This window comes from Chrysemys picta, chromosome 7, assembly GCF_011386835.1.
Source record: "Chrysemys picta bellii isolate R12L10 chromosome 7, ASM1138683v2, whole genome shotgun sequence".
In the NCBI taxonomy this organism is placed as follows: domain Eukaryota; kingdom Metazoa; phylum Chordata; order Testudines; family Emydidae; genus Chrysemys; species Chrysemys picta.
This window is the reverse complement of record NC_088797.1, coordinates 3,969,300-3,991,545: the sequence shown is the minus strand read 5'-3', so window position 1 is coordinate 3,991,545 and position 22,246 is coordinate 3,969,300. Positions and strand designations below refer to the sequence as shown.

The 22,246-nt window shown below is 43.8% G+C and overlaps 1 protein-coding gene across 7 annotated transcripts in view; it reads right to left on the bottom strand.

Annotated features, from left to right (window-relative positions):
- The window catches only part of PTPRG (protein tyrosine phosphatase receptor type G), a 579,897-nt gene that overhangs the window by 263,749 nt on the left and 293,902 nt on the right, over positions 1-22,246 (bottom strand). For all 7 annotated transcript variants that reach the window (XM_065550638.1, XM_065550639.1, XM_065550634.1 and 4 more), the window contains exons 3-4: positions 13,556-13,735; positions 4,311-4,459 (exon numbers count right to left, since the gene is read on the bottom strand). In XM_065550638.1, coding sequence (XP_065406710.1) covers positions 4,311-4,459; positions 13,556-13,735 — 329 coding nt within the window. The remainder of the gene's footprint in view (positions 1-4,310; positions 4,460-13,555; positions 13,736-22,246) is intronic.

Genomic DNA, 22,246 nt, shown 5'->3' with positions numbered 1-22,246 from the left:
CAAGTTTGCTCATGTAAGATTAACGGGATTAGGTCTCTATGGCATACTGCAGTATGGTCCTTGGAATAAGATTCCCATTTACTAAATAAATTACTGTATATTACTGTATAATGGCATTCACATTATAACTGACAATTAGAGCCATTAAAAAGAAAGCTCATAAACAGCCGAAGCTCATATCAAATTAACACAGTCATGATTAAAATCACTCTTCTGATTTCTGCTCTTCACAGAAATAATCAGCATTTTGCATAAAAATGAATAGGAAGCAACTGAAAAAGTCCCAGTCATGCTCAGACAGAGGTGCTGAATGCTGCCAGCACAGCTCTCCCAGGTCTATTGTTAGCCTTCCTGAGATGCTATACACCTGTGCTTCCACCATATTAGCGGCTACGAAAGACAGTCTGACCTCCGTGTCAGAACCTCTGCAGAGGCCAGGCTATTCCGGAGCGCAGGAGGATTGAAGTTCTGCTGTTATCACTAGTGGCTCTAATGGGGAAGACCTGAATTCTACGCTGGCCTGAGGGAGGCTTCTATTTTATTTTCTATTTTTCTATTTGAATGCTGTCACTTCACAGTTTAATGGCTTCTGGCGTTTGTACACAGATCGACTCAGCTTTGGCTCTCAGGAAAAAATGAAATAATTAGACTAGAACAGGCACGCACACAAACACGTCAGCAGCTCATTAAGATGAGGAGAAGACATTAAAAACTTTCAAGGAAACAAAGAGATTTTCTCCCAGCAGGTCTAGAGCCCACATCCTCCTCTTTAGGATTATTGACACCACGAAGAGCACTGCTTTAATCATCAGCATCACAGCACTGGTTAGTGACCCTGCTCAGACACAGGGTCTAACATGGAGTGTGAGAGAAGCGATCACCACAATACAAAGCGCCAACTAGCATTGATACTGTGGTCTTAGCACGTGGCCAAAGACAGAGGTTTGGGGTCCACTGAACAGTCACCACAATACTAGCATTTACCCATGGGTGGTGGGTGAACACGCCATTGAGGGAAGCTAGCCCTCAGCCCCTCCCGCTCTGCCCGAGGCTCCACCCCTCTCCTCCAGCTGGATAGGTAAGGAATGCTATAATGTCTGCAAAGAAAATCGAAGAACTAGATAGGTAGTCAAGACCACATCATGAAACCAACCATTTAAAATGTTTTTATATATGTTATGTATTGAAAAGAGATAACAATTACGCTCTGTATAAATAAAAGTACTGAAAGATAAGATGCCTTTGATTTGATTTGCCTATGAAATAAAAGGACACTCTCATATATCCTACCAACTAATATAACATATAAATCACAAAAAATGTGATCCAGATGGGCTTCAATGAAGGAAACCAATTAACATAGACAGCCTCACCATCTGACACATTACTTGTAATAATAAAAAACAAACAACATGGTCAAACAATAAGGCTCCGCATTATATCTGACATTTCTAATTAGTTTCTGCAATCAGTGCATCCTCCTCAACAAAAAGACTAACAGCAAGTATTTTATTTTCTAGAGGAATGTGCACCTGAACTTCATGTTTACAGAGCCAAGTCTATGGCTGAAGCAGATTCATCTGCATTCCCATGGGATGTGCTCTGGAACTAATGGACTTCGTACAGTCCACATCTGGTTTTCCAATTAGGTTCAGAGATCACTTGCTTTCAACTACTTTGACATTAGAACTGTGCCAGACTTGGGGTACATCTACACCACCCGCCGGATCAGCGGGTAGTGATCGATCTATTGGGGATCGATTTATCGCATCTAGCGTAGACGCGGATAAATCGATCCCCAATCGCTCTGCCGTCGACTCCAGAACTCCACCGCCGCAAGAGGCGGAAACGGAGTCGACAAGGGAGCGGCGGCCGTCGATCCCACACCACGAGGACACAAAGTAAGTGATTCTAAGTCGATCTAAGATACGTCGACTTCAGCTACGCTATTCTCGTAGCTGAATTTGCGTATCTTAGATCGATCCCCCCCCCCACACCCAGTGTAGACCAGGCCTTGGAATACAAAGTGCCCCTGAGTATTCCACAGATAACTGGCCTGTGTCTAGGGGCTAAGATCAGTGGGGCCATCATTGTATGATTTTTCCCCGCTTTTTCACAACTCTCCTAGGAATACTACCTCTAGAGCACAGCACAGTATAAGAAACTCCAAGCATAAGGCAGTCGGAGTTGCAGTAGGCACTTGCAGGCTGAACTGCAATTAGCATTACACAAAAACGGTTCCATCCCGTAAAAACTTACCTAGGTCCTTTTTCAAAGTGCCTATGCACGCATTCGGAATACTCACGTTGGAATGGACATGCAGGATTGAGCCCTCAGAGCCAAACCTGAACACTCCTGAGCACTTGAAGCTCCCACTAAAATCAATGGGGCCTCTTTGGCGGATGTTATAACGTGTGCAGAGAGCATTTGCAAAAGGGGCTCAAGCACAATCCCAACGGATCAGGCCCCAACTTTTGTAATTTGTTTCCTTTCAAGAGATACTAAAGGCAGAAGTGTGGGTTCTGTGCTAGTACAGTGCAGTCTAAAAAGAGCAGGAGTTCGGAAGTCCATGTTGTAACACTGAATCAAGTCTGGTTTTTAAATCAGATTTTAATTGCAATAAACCACCTGCCGTAAAATTAAAGCATTTTGAAAAAAGCAGACTGCTTTTGGGCAAACATTCAGAAATAAGCACAACCTAAATGCAGAAGCTCTCAGGTTTGGGCCATGAGGCTCAGTGCTGCATACACATTCTCACTCAAGTACTCCTGATGTGTGAACAGACACCTTAAAGACGTAAGTAGGGTTTTTTTTTAAAAGCAGAATAAATGAGTATTCTAACCAACGCAAAAAGAAACCAGGAATATACTTTTCTATTTAAAAGAAAAGGAAATTATTTTCTATATATTGCTTCTTTCAAAGCAAAATAACATTTCATTCTTCAAATGAGTGTGGAATAACGTTGTCGGCACGGGGAAAGGAATTACAACACCTGACACAAAGGAAGGGTTGCACAGTGTCCTACCACAACTTCAGAAGGCGAGTAGCCTGGCACCAGAGCTTTACATGTGTTCTTTCTTCCCCAATAAAAACCACCCTCCTCTTTGCGCATACCAGCATTGCCAAATGAGAGAGAGATGGCAACATGTGTTGAAATATGTGTGTTGTTAGTTCACTATCCTCATTGCATGAGCGCCTAGAGGTGGCAACAGAGATTGAGTCCCTATCCTGCTAGATGCTGTCCAAACACATAATAAAAGACAATCCCTTTCTCAAAGAGCTTACAGCCTCCATAGGCAAGACAGACAAAAGGTGGGAGAAAAGAAAGACTTCTATCCATATTCTCCAGATGGGGAACTGAGATAGAAAGATTCAAGAGAAGACTGTCGGAGGCACAAACGTTTGCGTTTCCAAAACTCTCCCCCAAATCACACAGGAGGAGCCTGGGAATGGAGCCAAAGTCTCCTAAAATTTCAGCCCCATGCCTCATGCGCAAGGCCTTTCCTGTCTACACACAAGCCGTCAGCATGAGTACATTGTTCGCAGACAAGATTCACAGCCACGTTACAGATCTATAACGAATACTGCAACAAAGAGTTTATCCAATACAATGGCTTCTATGTAGTGCCTTCCATCAGAGATCATTCGTTATATGTCGCGGTAGAAAACCTTCAGTCCATACTGCACACTATCAGCAAAGTTGAGTGACAAGGCAAATAAATGACATGTATTATTCATTGTGTGTCTTACCATAGTGCGTATGAGCCCCAGTCATAGACCTGAGCTCCATGGCAGTACAAACACGAAACCAAAAGACAGTGCCTGCCCTGAAGAGCTCACAGTGTAAGTATGAGACAGGACATAAGTGGCTACAAAGAGATGGGAACACAGGGAAACCAAAAAAATATTGATGACGGGAAGCAGTCCCACCATGCCAGCTGCGTAACCATTGTCTTTTGTAGGCATCATGGCAGAGGAGAGTTGTAAGGAGGATTTGAAGGAGTACAATGAGGTGGCTTTGCAGATGTTTACCAAGGAGCTCCTCTCATGCGTAAAAAATGGCCTGGGAGAAAGCACAAAGGTGCTTGTTTGAAAATGTAACAAGTGGGTGATGAGGGCTGGCACCATTAGCAGAGCCGCGTGGGGGGAGCTGACACCTCAGCAGCACATGCGAGATGATAGGCAATCAGCCATGAAGGACCTGAAAACTGATATGTCAGCGGATGGAACATTGCAGTGCTCCTGATGCATCTCACACGACTGCAATCCATTTTTCTGCAAGGACATAAACATGTTCTCTTTCCACTCACCTCAACAGGGAATCTCCTGCCGTTGATGCTGTGCTCAGAGCCTGCGGATCCATTGCTCTGACCCCAATGAAATTCCACTTTTTCGGCTTTGAATCTACCCGGCAGCCCAGCACCGCTGATGAAATAATCGTCCTTCAGAAGGATAGCGACTGCACACACAAGACAAAGAGAGGGACAAAGATTTTGAGTGTATGTTTGCTATAGTGTTTATGATGATTGATGCACAGTTGCTGGTTACAATGGCTTTCTTTTTCTAACCATATGCAAGTCCAGGAGGATAGGAAAAGCACTAATACGAACAATACATGTGAATTAGGGAGAGCTCGATCCCATGGAAACAATGGGAGATTACCAAAGTTTCTCCATAATCTCAGGAAAAACTTCCTAACTGTAAGAACAGTAGGACAATGGCAGTTTTCAAAAGGAGGCTGGATAGCCCTCTGTGTTGGATGGCATCTTGGCAGGGGGTTAGATTAGATGACGCTTGCGGTCCCTTCTAGCCCTATGGTTCTATGATGCCATCAAAAACATGAGCCAAAGAGGAACCTTCTTGTCTCTGCTGGCAAAACAATTACTACAGTTCGCTTCACACAGCGGCCAGACTCCCCACGCCTCAGTCAGCACCATGTAAGGCAGCTCTGCTCCACCAGACCATTCCTGATGAGTGAGGAAGGGCTCTGTTCCCACTCCACCAGTGGGACAAAGCTGTCATGTGAACAAGGATCTTCCTCCCTTGCCATCCATAAGTAATCCAACCCCCTCTTTCCCCACACTGAACCCAGGGGTAAATGCAGCGGTGGAACAACAGAAATCCTGCAGAGCTTCCAGAGGGGGAGAAATGGGACCCATGGAAGGAGGAGGACCCACGGATGGAGGAAAAAGATTTTCTAGGTGGGGCATAATTGCAGCTGGCATCTTCCTCCAATCTGCCCTGGGAGGAGGTATCTTCACCCCAATAGAACCGTCTCATCCCTGCCAACCATGTGATTGTGCCCTAGGGCATCCAGAAGAGATTAGCACTATACTGCCAGTCTGAAGGATATTCCCCACTGCAGTATGGCCTTCGTCACACAGAGGCACCAGGGACAGGATTCGCTCCTATATTTTCCATCTAGGGGCTTTATACAAGCAAATAACTTAACCACGTGTATAACTTTAAGCACGTGAGTAATCTCACAGCAGACAATAGGCGTATTTACTAACAAAGTTATGCTAGGGCTACCATATGTCCAGCTTTTCCCGGACATGTCCGGCTTTTCAATCTATAAATAGTCATCCGGGGGGGAGGGATTTCTAAAAATGTCCGGGATTTCCCCCCCGGTTGGCTATTTATAGATCGAAAAGCGGCGCCGCTCGGCAGCCAAAGCCCCTTCTCGGCTCCCCTCATCCCCTGCAGCCTTAGCACGCCCCCGGCCCCGCAGCTGTCTTCCCCCTCCTCCCCTCCCCATAACGCTCTGCCCCCTGCTCCTCCCCCTCCCCTGCTTCCCGCCAATCAGATCTTCGCGGGAAGTCTGAAAAGAAGCAGGGGCAGGCGGGCAGCAGCAGGTAAGCTGGGGCGGGGGGGGGGATGCGAGGAGGAGGGCTCCGGGGAGGTGCGGCGCGGCCCAGTCCGGCCCCAGCCAGCCCCAGCAGCTCCGGCCCAGCCCGGCTCGGGCCCCGGGGCACCGGCCCCAGTTCCGGCCGAGTGCGCCGGCCCCGACCCCAGCGGCTCCAGCCCAGCTCGGGCCCCAGGCCGCGGCCCCGGTTCCGGACGAGCGTGCCAGCCCCAGTGGCTCTGGCCCGGCTTGGGCCCCAGGGCGGCCGGCCCGTCCCCGGCCGAGCACCTACGGTTCGGCCCCAAGCCCCGCGACTCCAGCCAGAGCGCAGCCCGATTCCTGGGCTCTTGTTAAAGCCGGCCCTAGTCAGGGGATGGGGGGGGGTTGGATGGGTCAGGAGTTCAGGGGGGGAGGCTGCCGGGGGGCAGGTGTATGGAGAGGGGTCGAGGCAGGCAGGGAGCAGAGGGGGTTGGATGGGTCGGGAGTTCTGGGGGTCCTGTCAGTGGGCAGGGAGCAGTTGGATAGGGCATGAGAGTCCCGGGGGTCTGTCTGGGGGCAGGGCTGTGAATATGGGGTGGGGATGTGGATAAGGGTCGGGGCAGTCAGGGGACAGGTAGGGTCCATGAAGGGCAGTTAGGGTGGGGGGTTCTCAGGAGGGGGCGGTCAGGGACAAGAAGCAGGGAGGCTTAGATAGGGGGTGGGGCCCTAGGGGGCAGTTAGTGGCAGGGGTCCCAGGAGGGGGCAGTCAGGGAACAAGGAGCGGGGGGGGGGGGGGGGGGTTGGAGGTTCTGAGGGGGGCAGTCAGGGGGTGGGAAGTAGGAGGGAGTGGATGGGGCGGGGCTAGAGTGGGGCTCCTCCCCCTCTTTTCCTCTTTTTTGATTGCGCAAATATGGTAACCCTAGTTATGCACATGCTTAAGGGCTTTGCTGGGTCTGGACCATGGTGCAGTAGGACTCTATTTAAAACTTGCCTTCTGAGACACAGTGTTAAGAGTTTATTTCTCTAGTCAGGGAGTCTGCTTTCATTAGAAAGCAATTAGTTGCATTAAGGTGCAGAGATAAAATGCTGGCGTCTGCCTGGCACTATCAAAGGGTGCTTTGCATGAAATGCCATTCTTTAGAATTCTAAGACAGGGTTGTCAGAACTTTCCACTTTCCAGGGTTGCAGTCAACACAACCGAGGAGCTGAGTGGATCTGCTGGAGGATTGTGCTTGAGACACAACATAACCTTGCAGGACAGACAGATACAACCTTAGCAAGCCTCCCCCCAAACTCCGCTCCCCTATCTCAGCATCTGTCCACACAACAAAAGCTCTACACGAGCAGTAGCCTACTCGAGCTCCTTGAGGGTAACAGCAGCAGTGAAGACAGCGCAACAGAACCTGGGTACGTACTCAGCTTGTTAGCTTGCTCTAACGCCCCTGCAGTGCTGACTTCACTGCTAGTGCTACAGCTCGAGTAGGCTACACTGTGCACAGCTTTTGCTGTGTAGACAGACCCTCAGATTAATTAAATTTGGCCCCTCCACACTTCCATCTCCCCCCTTTATATTTACTTTCCTTATCGCCTCTCCTATTTAATTCTTTATTGGTTCTTACACTGTGCTCCTCTCTGTAGTATCTGTGCATCTCCCAGTAGTGCCTCAGGCAATGCAATTCATGTCTGTTACATGTGTCCTCACCATTAATGTACCGTTTAAAGTAAGGGCTAAATACTTAATTTCCAAATTCATTTGTCTTTGACATAGCAGTAGCAGTCAGAGGCCCTAACAGAGAGCAGGGTCCCATTGTGCTAGGCACTGCATGTATACTTAGTCCCTACCCTGACAAACTTATAATGAAAGCAGACAAGAAGTCGGAGATAGGAAGCATTATTATGTCCATTTTACAGTTGGGGAACTGACACCGAGAAAGATTAAGTGACTGGCCCAAGTTCCCAGAAGAAGTCTGGAGAACTGAGAATTAACCCCAGGTCTCCCAAACCCCAGTCTATTGTTTTAACTACAAGATCGTCTTTCATTTCTACTCCTCCCCCTTTTAGGAGACGGGAGACCAAATGAAGGCTTCTTACAAAAATCCCCCATACAAAACCCCTGCTTAACAATAAAAGGGATTTTTTTATTTATCTATTTATTTAATAGTTTTTATCCCAAAGTAGTTCTCCTAAAAGTAGCTAGGGAGCACCACCGACTGTGTTCAGAACCTCAGGATGAAAGGTCATATAATCATATAAATCCACATTTACTATGTACCAATGGAAAAGTTTTACTCAGTGCTGAAAAACAAACAGGATAGTTGTGAAATAACATGAAATGAAAATCATACAGGCGAGAATCTCTCCTGTCCTGAAGCTCTGTTCAGCAGAGGAGCAGGCGCAGGCCTGCGAGGGAGCGAATACCACTTCCCTGATTTCCAGTGTCAGATCTAGCTCTGATGCAATTACAGCAGCCCAGCAGCAGCTCTAAAGTTGCACCCTTGATATAGTGGAGCTCCGTTCCTTATTGTCCTGACACACCCCTCTCAATTTGTCCAGGTGGCTGGGAGAACTATAGGCGGCAGGCCCTAGTTTGCAGCCTCTATTGGAACAAGCAGGGAGTTCACCTGCAACGGGGGAATTCGCTGCTCGCCGCCTACAGCCTATTTGCACCAAATCTGGCCCTCCATCTTTATTCTAAATTATGCCCATTAAATCAAAGAAGTGACTGAAAGCAACACACCTTTCTTCCTCCCTTAAACATCTCCGTTGCTTTTTAAAATACTGCAGATTGCATTCAATCGGTTATAAATCCCATACATAAAATTGCACATGATGAGGACTCCGAGAAAGCAGATTCATGTGCATCTGTTACAATGCACAGTGGGGATTTCAGTTGCATCTTATAAATATTTGATAGTATCTAAATCATTTATGGCTCTGTCAGGGGTCATTTTACTTGTTTTAGATGAATAATTAAAAGGATAATTAGGAGGACGTACAATCTGAAATGTTCATCTAATTGTTCATTTTACAGTGTTTCTTACTACCTTGTGTCATATGACATGTGCGCCCCACCATCTCTCTGCCTCAGCATCACTCTGTTATGGTCAACAGATTTTTCTTTATGTAAATTATTTCTAGCATTACCCAGAACTGCAATATTCAAGTACCGCAGTATAAGACTTCTTGACATTTTGTCTTTACACAATGATTTAGTCAGGGAACACAGTAGAAAAATCAGCCCATCGAAAGTCATTTCAAAGTAGGCAGGCCATTCGTCCGGCTTTAAGCCAAACGGTCCTGTTTTTCAAGGTTTGTCCCCTGCCCCACACTGAGACAAAACCAGACATGGTTTTGTCCAGTATCACAGAAGGGGATGCCATTTTGAAGAGTGTGCTGCCCCACTCCCGCCAGCGTGACTTCACACATTCATGTATTTGAGGTCATGTGGGGGAAGGTGTGTGTGTGGGAGGAAATCACACAGATGGGGGTGGGTGGGCCCACACTGTTCCTGGAAGTACCGGAATGTCCAGTATTCTGGGGATGAGTGACCACCCTATTTCAAAGTACAGTATTGCTAATATCCGCACTTAGATTTAAAAATACTAGGGAATGCAGATCTAAGGCTGCAGACATCTGGACTGACAACTGTATGTCACATACCCTTTCTTACAAAGATTTCAGGGATCTCAGAACACTGTATACAATTCCATCAAAATGGCAACATTAAGAGAATGTTAAGGTTGCATGTTTAAAGGAGACAAAAGTTAGGAAATGCTAACATTGAAATGGAATTCCCTAGGGTTTTTTGGTTTTCAAAGAAGATAATAGAAAAACCAGAATTCCCCAATGTGGAGTTACTGGACTTACACATCACCAAAATGCCCTTCTCAATAGTTCACAGGCTGGCTCCCTCGACCTGCAAGCCTTAGGAGATGTGTGGCTTTTACCGTGCAAGGTGTGTTATGAATTCGCTTACTCTCTGCAGCAAACTTAGCTTCACACTGAATGCTTGGTGCATCCTACCTTCTCGCTGAACGCTGCTAGGAAGGGCTGAAAGAGCATGCCAACAGTACTGTGCATACATAAGGCATGGTTTTCAGTGGGTTATTACTCAGTTTAATTTGACCAATTTTCACTGGAACACGAAGGGCAGTTCTCCCAATTAGGGCCATTTCCACATCAATTTTCAACTCTCTTTCTCAAGGTAGTTTGTGACCAGAACAGTCAAAAATAGAATTTTTGCATGAAGAGGAAAATGTATTTTTTCTACTCCCCTGATGCTCTGAAACCCATGGATTGTTTTTACTCACGCAACCCACTGGTCAGGATGTGTTGTATAGTTTCCCACTCCTGATCCACAGAAAACAAGGGTCTGCTACAACATTCAGCTGCCAAAGCCAGCTCTTTAGTTCAAGCTGTAGAGGCTCGTAATTTCAACGCCAGAAATTACTGGTTCATTTCCTGCTGTGTCAGCCAAAAAGGTGACCCTCGCATGTTAAAACTAATGAAGAAAAACACCCTTCTTACACTTATATTTGGTAAGTTTCATTCCAAAAGGGAAGAAATTTGTCAAGTTCTAAGTGACTAGGGGTTAGAATAGCAACATTTATAAGCGATAGTAGGAAGTGGTGCTCCCCCTGGAAAACCTAGGAACAACAGAACATACATTAAGAATATTCAGTCTTAAGTCTGGTCTACATTTCATGGTTTTAGCAGCATAGCTATCTCAGTAAAAGCTGTAGTGTAAAACAGTTCTATTGATATAACTGTGCTGATACCAGTATAGCTTATGCCGGTCAGGGAAACCAGCCTCAATTATACCAGATACGTACTATTATACTGATCCACACTACAGAGTTTTGCCAGCATAGCTATATCGCTATAACGAAATCCTCCTAAGATACACAAGGCCTTAACTGAATTGATTTGCATATTCACACTGAAGTCCTGCTTTTTTATGGGTTACCATACTGTTCTTTATCTGCGAGGGCAAACCCAGTACTGCAAAGCTAACACAGCAACTGTAGCCACATGCATTTCAAATGTAACTTTTCAGTACATAAAACATAATTTCTTTCTTTTTTAAGGGAAATATTTTAGTAATGTATCAGCAAAACCAATATCTGAGTCAGGCATTTCCTGGCAGTCAGTGTGTCTAGGCTAAGAGCCTTTGGCTTTGCCTTGGAACCTCACCTCCTCCAACCAGTCATTAACTGCTAAGAAATGACCTCTGCATTTGTCACCATTGCTTAAATAGACATTTAGTTGATTTGACTGTGTCAGGATTTAATATAAAGGTCTTATGGGGCCAGCTGGTCCCATGACTCTGGTGCCAAAAAGCATAGCAATTTACTACAAAATCTGCCACTACCTTCTACCTTTCCTTCTTGGTTTGCTGCTGTACCTAACTGCCAATTCAAAAAAATTCTTCCCAGCGAAAACATCATGCAAACCCAGGGAATGGGGTGTGGCCTGAGAAAATATGAGAGGAGCTACAGGTGCTCAGGCAGCATGTTGACAGACTCAGCATAGACATCGAAGCTAAAAAGACCATGTGCACAGCTCTGAGAAAAGGACATAAGGTACTACAGAAAAGGGACAGCTGATCACTGATGTTCTGAGAGGTGTTAGCCTGTCAGAAAAAAATCCACACCCCAGTGTGAACAATTTAAACATGGTAGTAGTGTCAAGTCTGGTGCCTTGAAAGAAACCAGACTGCTCAGGACAGGCAGGGCTCTTCAGTCTTGGTAGGCAGCCCGCATGAGAGAAGGAATCCCAAATTCAAACCAGGGGTGCCATGCCCCTCAGATCAGATAATCATCCTTGTGTGACAATAACAGTGGCTGATGGAGAGGGGATGGCCATCACCTGCACTATTGTCCATGAAACATGGAGGACAATTCCTGGCCAATGACTCTGATGTGTCCATGAAACACTTGTCAAAGACTGTATTTGGTGTCCTACCTCAGATTGTTCTGACCACTGGTTTGATCCTCTACCTCCCCCCAAGGGCCTGATCCTGCGCCTTCCGCTCCCTTCAACTTCACTTCTTAGGACAGGGCCTTATTGGCAGGTGTATCCGAAACACCACTCGCCTTACAGTTCGGGTGTGAACACAGCACCGCCATGGCATTGTCTACTTTATGCTTTCTAGAATGGTTTATTTTTCCATTCTTTTGCTGGTTTCCTTCAAATGTCATAGTAATATTCTTACAAAGAATCTGATTTATTAGATACAGTCCTATTTTTTTCTACCTCAGGTACTTGTATGGTCACCACCATCCAAGTATCTGAGCGCCTCACAATCTTCAATGTATTTATCCTCACAACACCCCTCTGTGGCAGGGCATGGCTATTATCCCTGTTTTACAGATGGGGAACTGAGGTACTGGGAGGCTAAGTGACTTGCCCAGGGTCACACAGGAAGTCTGTGGCAAAGGAGAGAAATGAACCCCATTTTCCTACAATCCCAGTTGGAATCCTAGCCACTGGACCCTCCATTAACTAGAGGATGTCTCAAAACCTCTATGTAGTCCAAATGATTCTGAATTCAACAAACAGGGCAAAATGGATCTCTGGCTAGTATTTATGGCTCTGATCCAAAGCCCAGTGAATTCAGTGGAAGAACTCCCAGTCTATTTGCAGCTGTGCTACAACCCCCTGAGGTATGACTTCTATTGCGTATGTGAGCAGACCCTTAACTAGAGAAACATGATATAAAGTACTGCAGAGATACATGTAGAATATTAACAAGGATATAAATACAGATTTAATAAATAAAATTGAATTAATTATAGATTTAATTCAATTACCTAAAAATTCTTGACCTTGACAACTGAAGAGGCAGACCTTGTGATTTCTGCTTTTTACAATTTCAATATTAAAGTGCAAGCAAACGCAAACAACTTTGTAGATTAATTAAGCTTGACCTTGTGGTGAACCGTTGAATTTTTGGTACAAATAAGTAATGTTTTCAGACTATTCTTTTATAAAACAATTATAAAAATGGGCTGGAAGAGAAGTGCAGTTACAGTGCAGTACTCGGTGTTGTAATAATATCCACAATATATTAATCACAGCTACACCACTTCGCACATCTATTGCCCTTTCTGTGTCAGAACCTCCTAACTCCTAGTCTTTTCTTTTATTCACAAGAATATCGTTGAGCCTTGCATTTTGGCACATTACTGGACTCTATAGCTTCCCTTAGCGGGTAATTCAAGGTTAGACCTTCTAATTAGGTCTAATTATCCCAGGGGGGAGGGATAGCTCAGTGGTTTGAGCATTGGCCTCCTAAACCCAGGGTTCTGAGTTCAATCCTTGAGGGGGCTGCTTAGGGATCTGGGGTAAAATCAGTACTTGGTCTTGCTAGTGAAGGCAGGGGGCTGGACTTGATGACCTTTCAAGGTCCCTGCCAGTTCTAGGAGATGGGATAGCTCCATTAAAAAAAAAAAAAAAAAAAAAACCTCTCATACAGGCCTCTACTGTGATGTTCACTTGGCTGCCAAAAAAATGGTTTATACTGGGGATGAACTGTTAAAAACTGATCTACAGCACTAATTCTGCACGGATAGCAACCTGACAACTTACATTGGAAAGTTCTCATGTTAGGATTAAATAGAACTTAAACAGAACAATGGGATGTCTATGTGTTTTTTTTTTTTTAATTTATGGCTTGAGTTATTAATTGATTGCAGGCAGGCTTACGGAGACAAACAGGAAAGAACATACCAGTTTTCCCAGTGTTTTTCATCCATGTCTTGTTAGAGGATTCGCTGTCGAAACCATCAAGCTGTAATTCTTGATATTCATCTCCCACACGTGCCTGATGGTCTACGATGTCTATTGGAGACTGGTGAATGCCTCCACAGTCCACACTTGAAGTAACCCAGTGCTCAGGACCATATGTACCTGTTAAAAGAAAAGACCACCAACTTATTGTTCTGATGGGCCAACAGTGACAAGACTATCCCTAAGTAAGGGCAGCAAGCATTTTAGTTCCCAAGGTAACTACGCTGCTGCTACATTTCCTGCATGCAACCTATGAAGAGACTGAAATCCATTAACTTTATGCAGTAAATTTTCCTTCTAGCAATAAGCAACAATACTGTTATTTTAAATTGCCCTTCTATAAAATTATTTGCAATTTGCCAATCCCTTCATGACTGAGTTATGAGTTAGTATGGTGTTACAGGAACTTTCAAATAGCTAGAGAAATAGTAGAAAGTTATGTAGTTTACCTGCTTGCATTAGATAATTAATATACTAATAACGCATTTACTCTAGTTTGTGTGACAGGTTAAGATAATATGACCTTAAATAACTGCTGTTTTATTTTAGGTTCTAAAAGCAGGCAACCAGGGGGGAACTTAATTTAAATCAACTGAGAAATTAAGTGTGAACAAACTTGGGTGGTACAAGAAATAAACTACAGAAAGGAGAAATGGTAGAGGCGAGTGACAGCACAGCATTGTCTTCTACCATTTATCCTTTTTTGTGCTTTTATTTTTCTCACTACTCAAATCTGTTTTCATCTAATTTCTCAGTTGATTAAATTACTCTTCCAAATCTCCCCGCCAAAAGTCAAATAGTAGCAATGTGATGCCCCATGGACAGATCAGCAGTGTCTTGCATACAGATCTGTACATCTAGCACAGCGGTGTTTGCTTGAGATAGGATAGCTAGCAAGCTGCAGAAACAGTGCCAGAAACTGACACTTCTCCATCCTCTCTCCCCGCTTTTTATCTGTATACAGTAGGGAGGAGCTTGTTTGATTTTTACAGTTTGTAAAGGGAGATAATTACCTGAAGGGGGGGTTCCAAAGAGGATGGAACTCGGCTGTTCTCAGTGGTGGTAGATGACAGAACAAGGAGTAATGGTCTGAAGTTGCAGTGGGGGAGGTCTAGGTTGGATATTAGGAAACACTATTTCACTAGGAGGGGGATGAAGGACTGGAATGGGTTACTTAGGGAGGTGGTGGAATCTTCATCCTTAGAGGTTTTTAAGGTCAGGCTTGACAAAGCCCTGGCTAGGATGATTTAGCTGGTGTTGGTCCTGCTTTGAGCAGGGGGTTGGACTAGATGACCTCCTGAGGTCTCGTCCAACCCCAATCTTAAATTAATGGAGATATCCTATCTCCTAGAACTGGAAGGGACCTTGAAAGGTCATTGAGTCCAGCCCCCTGCCTTCACTAGCTGGACCAAGTACTGATTTTGCCCCAGATCCCTAAGTGGCCCCCTCAAGGATTGAACTCACAACTCTGGGTTTAGCAGGCCAATGCTCAAACCACTGAGCTATCCCTCTCCCTTACCTTCTATGATTCTATAAGTAAAATACATATCTGGCTTAAGATATGAGCTATTGGATTGCATCCTGTCGTTTTGCCCCTTGACCTAGCATAAGGCAATCAAACATAACAGCTATTCCGATTTTAGTGTCATTTTGATCAGAGAAGGTTGTGCAGGTTGATCCTCCTGGCTGAGGGAATTCTAAACTCCTTCTGTCTGAAGGGCACCCTACAAATCGCACTCATCTTCCAATGGGTTGTTCTAACGCAGGCCATTTTAGTGGGTACCTTGATATTGTGCTTGGTACTCATCACATACAAATGCTACACGTTAATCCGAACAAAAGTGTCCTGTTCGTTAAAACGGAAAGCTGGCAAAATGGAAATGTGTTTTAAAAATCATCATCTATGGTCTCTGCTCTATTTAGAATAACATAGCTCCTGATTCAGTTTATACTCTGAGTAAAAGCCACTTTAAATGAATTCCCAATTAAAGGGAACCCAATTATTAAATCCTAAACATGTTCTGTTTCTAGACAGAATTTCCTTACCAAAGTGTTTTAATGCATAACTGTTTTGTGGCATATTAGTTGGCCACTTAGATAGCCTACAAGCAAGTTTGCATTAAAATGGCAATGAAATTTTTGTTACATTTCAAAAGGCCCAGTAATGCAGATAACCCTCAAGCTATCACATGTTGGTATTGTTACAAAGTCAGACAAAGGTCTGGATTTCCAAAGTGTTCACCACTGGCCTAACAGTCCTTCCATTGAAGACAATGGGAGTTCTACCACTCAAACAGGAATTAGTGGCTTTTGAAAACCCCACCGTCTTCGGCAGGGCTGTGATGCAGTGCCCCCTGCTGGACCAAGCTTGGCACTCCAGGCACTTGCTGCCTCAATTCACCAGTTGTGGCAGCCCACAGTGCAAGTTCAGTATCAGTCTTTGACGAGTCAAACAGTAACAAACTCAGAATTTGCCTGGCTGCTCCTATAAACAAGCAAACATACATCAAAGGCAAATACTTGAAGCTAAGGCCCTGGGATTCTGGGCTAGTTCTGAGGCACCCCTCCTCCGTCACAGTCTCACTCAGTGATCTTGAGAAGAAGCATGTAAGCCATCTTAACAGGCCTTCTGGATCCCAATTGGTCAGTGTCCCCTCATGGCCCTTCTTGGCTCTGGAGAATTGTGTCTTGTTGGTAGCTTGGCCTGAGCGGGTTGTCCCTTAGCAGGCAGATGTCAGGTTGCCAATGCTTCCAGCTGGGGGCAGAAAAGGGCTGATGGATTGCATTGCACCCACCCACAATGCTTTGGTGACCACTGCAATCAGTGGGAGATTTTCCTGAATAAGAACTATAGGATTGTTCCTTTATGAACATTTGCAAGGCACAGATCTTTTTGAAAATCAGAACTGTTGATCAATTTGCAGAGAAAATGTCTTGTTAATTTGATTTGACATAGGGGTAAAATTTTCAAAAGTGCCTAAGTGACTCAGCCAAACCAAGTCCCATTTTTAAAAGTGACTTAGGCACTTTGGTGCATAAGTCCCATTGACTTTCAGTGAAATTCATGCTCCTACGGCCCAGATGCTCACAGATATTTAGGTCCCTAACTCCCCTAGGAGTTAGGAACCTAAGTCACTACTGAAAACAGGATTTGGGCTCCTAAATCGCTTACATGCTTTTGAAAATTATACCCGTTCTGCATTGCTTTAATAATTGATAATCTCCTTCTAGACAATTACCAGCTCCCTTTGGATCTAAATCTAGGATTTACTAATGGAGATGCAGCTGCATCTTTATGTGATCATATTATTGTTATATGCATAAAATGCTTCCATATTGGTGCTGAATTATTAAAAAAAAAGTAACGCAATAACACTCTGAGCTATTCAAATCCACAACTGAAAGCTGTGCTGTGGTTGTGAGTCCTGCCATTTCGTATCACTGTCACAAAGCTAAGTTTAAGACCTGCTATTTAGAATCACCATGGGATTTTTTAAACTGGGGATTTTCTATTAATTTTCTTTTGGAACTTTTTGAAATGCTCTAGCTCCACTAACAGTCTATTTTCACTGCATGCTAGTGTGGCATGCAAATTGCTACACACAATATGATCCGCACTATAATGCCAGCAATTGTCAATAGTGAGAAATGTAGGGCCAGATCCCCCCGCTGACGTAAAGGAGCATAGTCCCATTGATTTCAATGGAGCTATGCCAAGTTTTAGCAGCTGAAGGCTGTCCCCCATATCATTTTTACAGAACAGTTTGAAAAGACAAGAAAGGGGATGAGTTTTTCTTTTAGATTTTGAGAATCAGGGTAAATAAATAATACTTCACACTCAGGAAAAATTAGCTTAACACCCTGTAAAAATGTAATCAAGAGGTTAGCCCAGAAAGATTTATTTATTCGCTCATAACCATCAGAAGGTTTAAGTGTAACAGCTTGCTTTTTTCCAGGTACATTCAAGTGGAGTTTTAATTGAAACTGATCTTCCACTACAGATTTCAAATTAATTCTTCTTCTAAGTGTCTCATGCTCCAGACACCCTTGCCTTGCAAAAAACCTACATCATTAGTGGAGGAAATAGAACACTTTCTAAGCTTGCAGGTATTGATTACCTATTCCCTACATCAAAGCACAATTGCCATTCTGCACTGTATAAATCTCTTCAGGGTTAGACACTTTATAAAGTACTGAGAATTATATCATTAATCATTCGCAGTTGCACCTGTCCTGCTATATTGAATTCTTTGTTTTTTAGAACTTTAAATAAATGCTTTTAAATAAAAACATGACACTAAATAAAGATTGCATTTAACTTAAACCTAGTAAAAAAAAATCCTTGCATCTTACATGTGACATTTACTGGTCTGAAACAGAGAAACGTAAAACTATTTGCATTTCATTTGATCAGCAACAAGCATCACAATTTTAATCAGGTAAAATTTGGATTGAATTTGAATTGGGCATTTAATGGCTGACAAATAATTCAGTGTCCAAAACTTGACACTGGAAGCCTTTCTCTACTCACGAACAATACAGGCTTCCACAGGAAACGCCGGGAATACATGTGAATTATAATAAAATGTCAACCACCCTTGTCCTTGAGTTCTAGTGCCAGAAGGAATATCTGCAGAGAAATATTATAGACCTGCACGGTGGTGACCTTTAGCATCATTAGTTATTAATGTTAGCACCCATTCTGTGCTAAGCACTTTTCAAGCACTCAAGGAGAATGCCCCTGCTCTGAGGAGCTCTCCATCTAACCTGAATAAGCCTTTACACTATATTGTGCTAATAAGTCCAATGAGCAACACACTGCAAACATAACAGATTAATGACGTGTGCTATGGTACAAGGGCTGCATTAACCCCCCGGCTATGGAAACAGGGGGTCAAGGAGAGCAGTAACAAGAGGATCAGGATTGGGTAACTGTTCACGTAGGGAGTAGATGGATGACCATTGGGTAAGGTGGGGGGACAGGAATCAAGAACAGAGACTTACACGGTCTCACCCCATTTATTTTGCGTCATTGGGAAAGCTTCCCTCTCTTACTAGCCATCGTACTGAGAGTTTCCCACTGAGGCCACTGATTGCCTTATAGACAGAGTTGTCAGGCCTCCCGGCCCTGTTTTCCTCTCCTTGGCTGACCTTCAAAACAGACCAGCTACCTGCGGAAGGCCCAGTAACTCCAGGATTTGAAATGCTTCCCACGCAGAGTGGTTTTCCACCCCCTGTGGCTGGATAGCCGTATTTGGGATCCCGTGGTGGTTAGTACTCCTCTCGGACAGCTCAGGAGTTTGCTGAGCTATAGAAGTTTACAGATCTTCCATGGGCCAGCAGCCTCAGAATCTAATTTTGCATGATTGGTCTCTAGTGACTTGACCACACTCCTATTGAAGTTAATGGCAAAACTCCTGTTGACTTTAGTGGTATGGGCTCAGAGCCTAGGTCAGTAATCTTAGGAGTGCAACCGTCTCTTATCATATGAATTCAGGCATCTGAAGCAGCACGCAACAGTCAAGGTTTCTTTCATTTACGCTCATCGGAAACTACTTGTCGTTTCCTAGCTAGGTTCCGTAATGAACATCAAGTTTTCCTCAGGATGAGGAAATATTCCTCGTTCGACCGGCAGCTCTAAAATCTTTTCTTACGCTAAAATTTTCTGTCAGCTACTGCAGGATTTTTATTAATAGCCTTTTAATATATAAGCTGTTCTTTAAATAGAATCCAAAATTACCTTGTTTTTCTTCCTGCTACTGTACATCCCAAATAATGACTAGGCTTCACTAATGAAAAACCATTAAAAATAATGAATTCAGCCAAAATCTAATTAAAGCTGATATAAACTTCCATGGATTTTTTTTACTCAGTCCAATGTATTTATTTTTCCTTCATGAAACTATTGTTTAAAAATATAACTTTTTAAAGCCGCATTTGTATTCCAACTTTGAAATTTCCCTCATTTCCATTAACTTTCCAATTACCGGCTCAGTTATCTTTATATAAAGTCATGGTCTTCATATATTTCTTTACATAACAACACACTTAATTTGACACGTGGTACCATGTACGAGTTATCTTATGCTGATCATTCATTTACCAGTTGGAAATAAAGATAGAATATAAAATTTATTTTTCTAGAGCTCACTTTCCTTGCACTTTGACATGAATGCATGGATCTCACTCTGAGCCCGGACCTGGCATACAATCGGCCAATTTTTGATCCCACTTACACAACAACCTTAGAGTGCTGAATTGCCTTGACTCCTAACACATCCTTCATTTCCAATAGCAAATGGGAGGGACATTTGCAAAGTGACCTAACATTTCTATAATTAGGCTTCAGCACCAGCCCGACTGAGGCTCAATTACTTTGGTCACATGGTAGGGATACCTATTCCATCCCTGAAGGGAGACCACTCATCAGTAACAGTACAGACCAGGAGTGATAGCATATGAAACATACAGCTGTACAAGGCAGATATCAACAGAACCATCAAAAACTGGCGGTGGGGGTAGACATGTACCTCTCATTCCTCCCAACCTGCCCTTCTCTTCATTGACCCATATCCAGCTTTTAATGCTCAACTAGTTTGTCTGGCTTTTCAGAGCAGAGAAAAAACAAACCTGGACTGTCATCATATGAAGGAACGGTCTACAAGAATTAGTGTGCCCAAGCAGTGTGCAAATGGTCAGGTTCCTGTTCTCGTTGGGCTGGAGGCAGGCTGCTAGTGGCATCTGGCATTGGGTAGCCCTCCTACAAGGTTTAAGCCTGCTTAAACCACTAGAGGGGTACACATTTCAGAAAGGCGTTGGGGATTAAGGAGACAATTAAGAGCCTAAGTCAACAGGATCTAGGCTCCGACATGACTTAGGTACTTTTGAAAACAGGACCCTTGATGTATGAAGGCATGATAGCTCCCAATTCAAGTGAGGTAGCAGGGAAGAATCCCATGTCTCTTTTAGGGTCAACACCAAACCAACTACTAGGGACTGATGGGAAGAATTAGTCTCTCCACAAAAAAAGCTGTTTACCAGCTCATGGCTGCATGTCAACTGCATACTCAGACTCAAGGCTGTCTCAGGGACAGAAGTAAGTAAGGACTCTTGCCAGTCTGGCAGGGCAAGGAATAAAGAGGCACTGCTCCTTCCCATAAACTTGCAGATATGATCTGCTCAAGAACACTAAAGTTTTGTTGAACAAGGCTGCCGGCTTAAATCACCAAAGCGTCACACCAGGGCCCTTGTCATAATTCTCCTGTCCCAGCAAGAACCAGCTCTCTTTATGAAATATGATTCAGAATCTTACCTACCATTAAGTTGGCGCCAATTCTAAATTCCACGGTTACACTTTCTACTTAGAGGTTGGAATTTTTAAAAGGGCGTAAGTGAGTTAGGTGCCCAAACACCACCGAAATCAATGGAAGCTACAGACTTTTAAGTTCCTTTGGAAATCCCAGTCTTAACACTTCATGGGAGAAAGGGTTCAAACATACTACTTGACTCCGTAACACAAGACTTCCCCATAAATGTAGCAATTTAAAGGCCCTTGTGATGCTAAGGTTAGGAAGGCACCTAAAGAAGGAGGACCTCAAATTGAAAGGGTTAAATGAGGAGACAGGGCCACTTGTAGTGTGTACCTCAGAACCAGAGCAGCTGATTCGTAGAACCCTGTGACTCTCCATTGAAGAAGGAATAGAGTAAAGCAGTCACGATGAATCGGGAAGACGGCATTTAGACATAAGGCAAAAAAGAACACTCTGAGTGACTGACTTATCTCTTGCGAAGTAATTTGTCATGAGACTGCAGGGGTAAAAAGTATAAAAATCCCTGGAAGCCTTGATACAATCAGTTGCACCTTTCAGAGGCCTTGCCATCCCAGAAGAAGCAGTTGAGTTGTTTGAATTATTATACTGGGGGAGAAATTGCTGAAATTATCCTGCGTTGTTCTAAAAAGAATGTATCTAGCTCCAAGAGATGGAGAAACAGAGCGAAGTAGTTAGAGATCACAATGCTGGTTTGAACAATGATCTGAGGATTTCCTACCCTGAGGGGAAAAGGGCTTTTCATTTTATTATTCTCTGTCATCACTCTGTTTAACATGAGAGGCTCACACTTGCAGAAAATTCCAATTACTACTTGAAAAATGAGAGACCTAATACCAAGAGCAAGATGCTGGAGAGTTGCACTCAGAGGCCTAAACAAGGTTATAAGCATCATCTTTTTGGTTTTGCAAGCTCAGAACAGAAAGGGGTTCATGAGGAGCAAGAACAACAAACAATGGATGGCAGTTCTTTGAGAATAACACAGCTGAACGAAACATCTACCAAGGACAAGATCCAATGAGAGGTATTTGAAATTACAGTTCTTGGCATGTAAACTTTAGCAGGGTCCTTTATAATCAAAAGGTTGCTGGGTAACATCTAGAGTAAGAAAGGTTTGGACTGGTGAACAGACAAACAAGAAGTAAAAAGCGACAAAGAGTCCTGTGGCACCTTATAGACTAACAGAAGTATTGGAGCATGAGCTTTCGTGGATGAATACCCACTTTGTCAGACGCAACGAGAAGTATTAATCTTTAACAATTGTTAGCCAGTCACAATGTTAATAATCATAACTATTTATTCC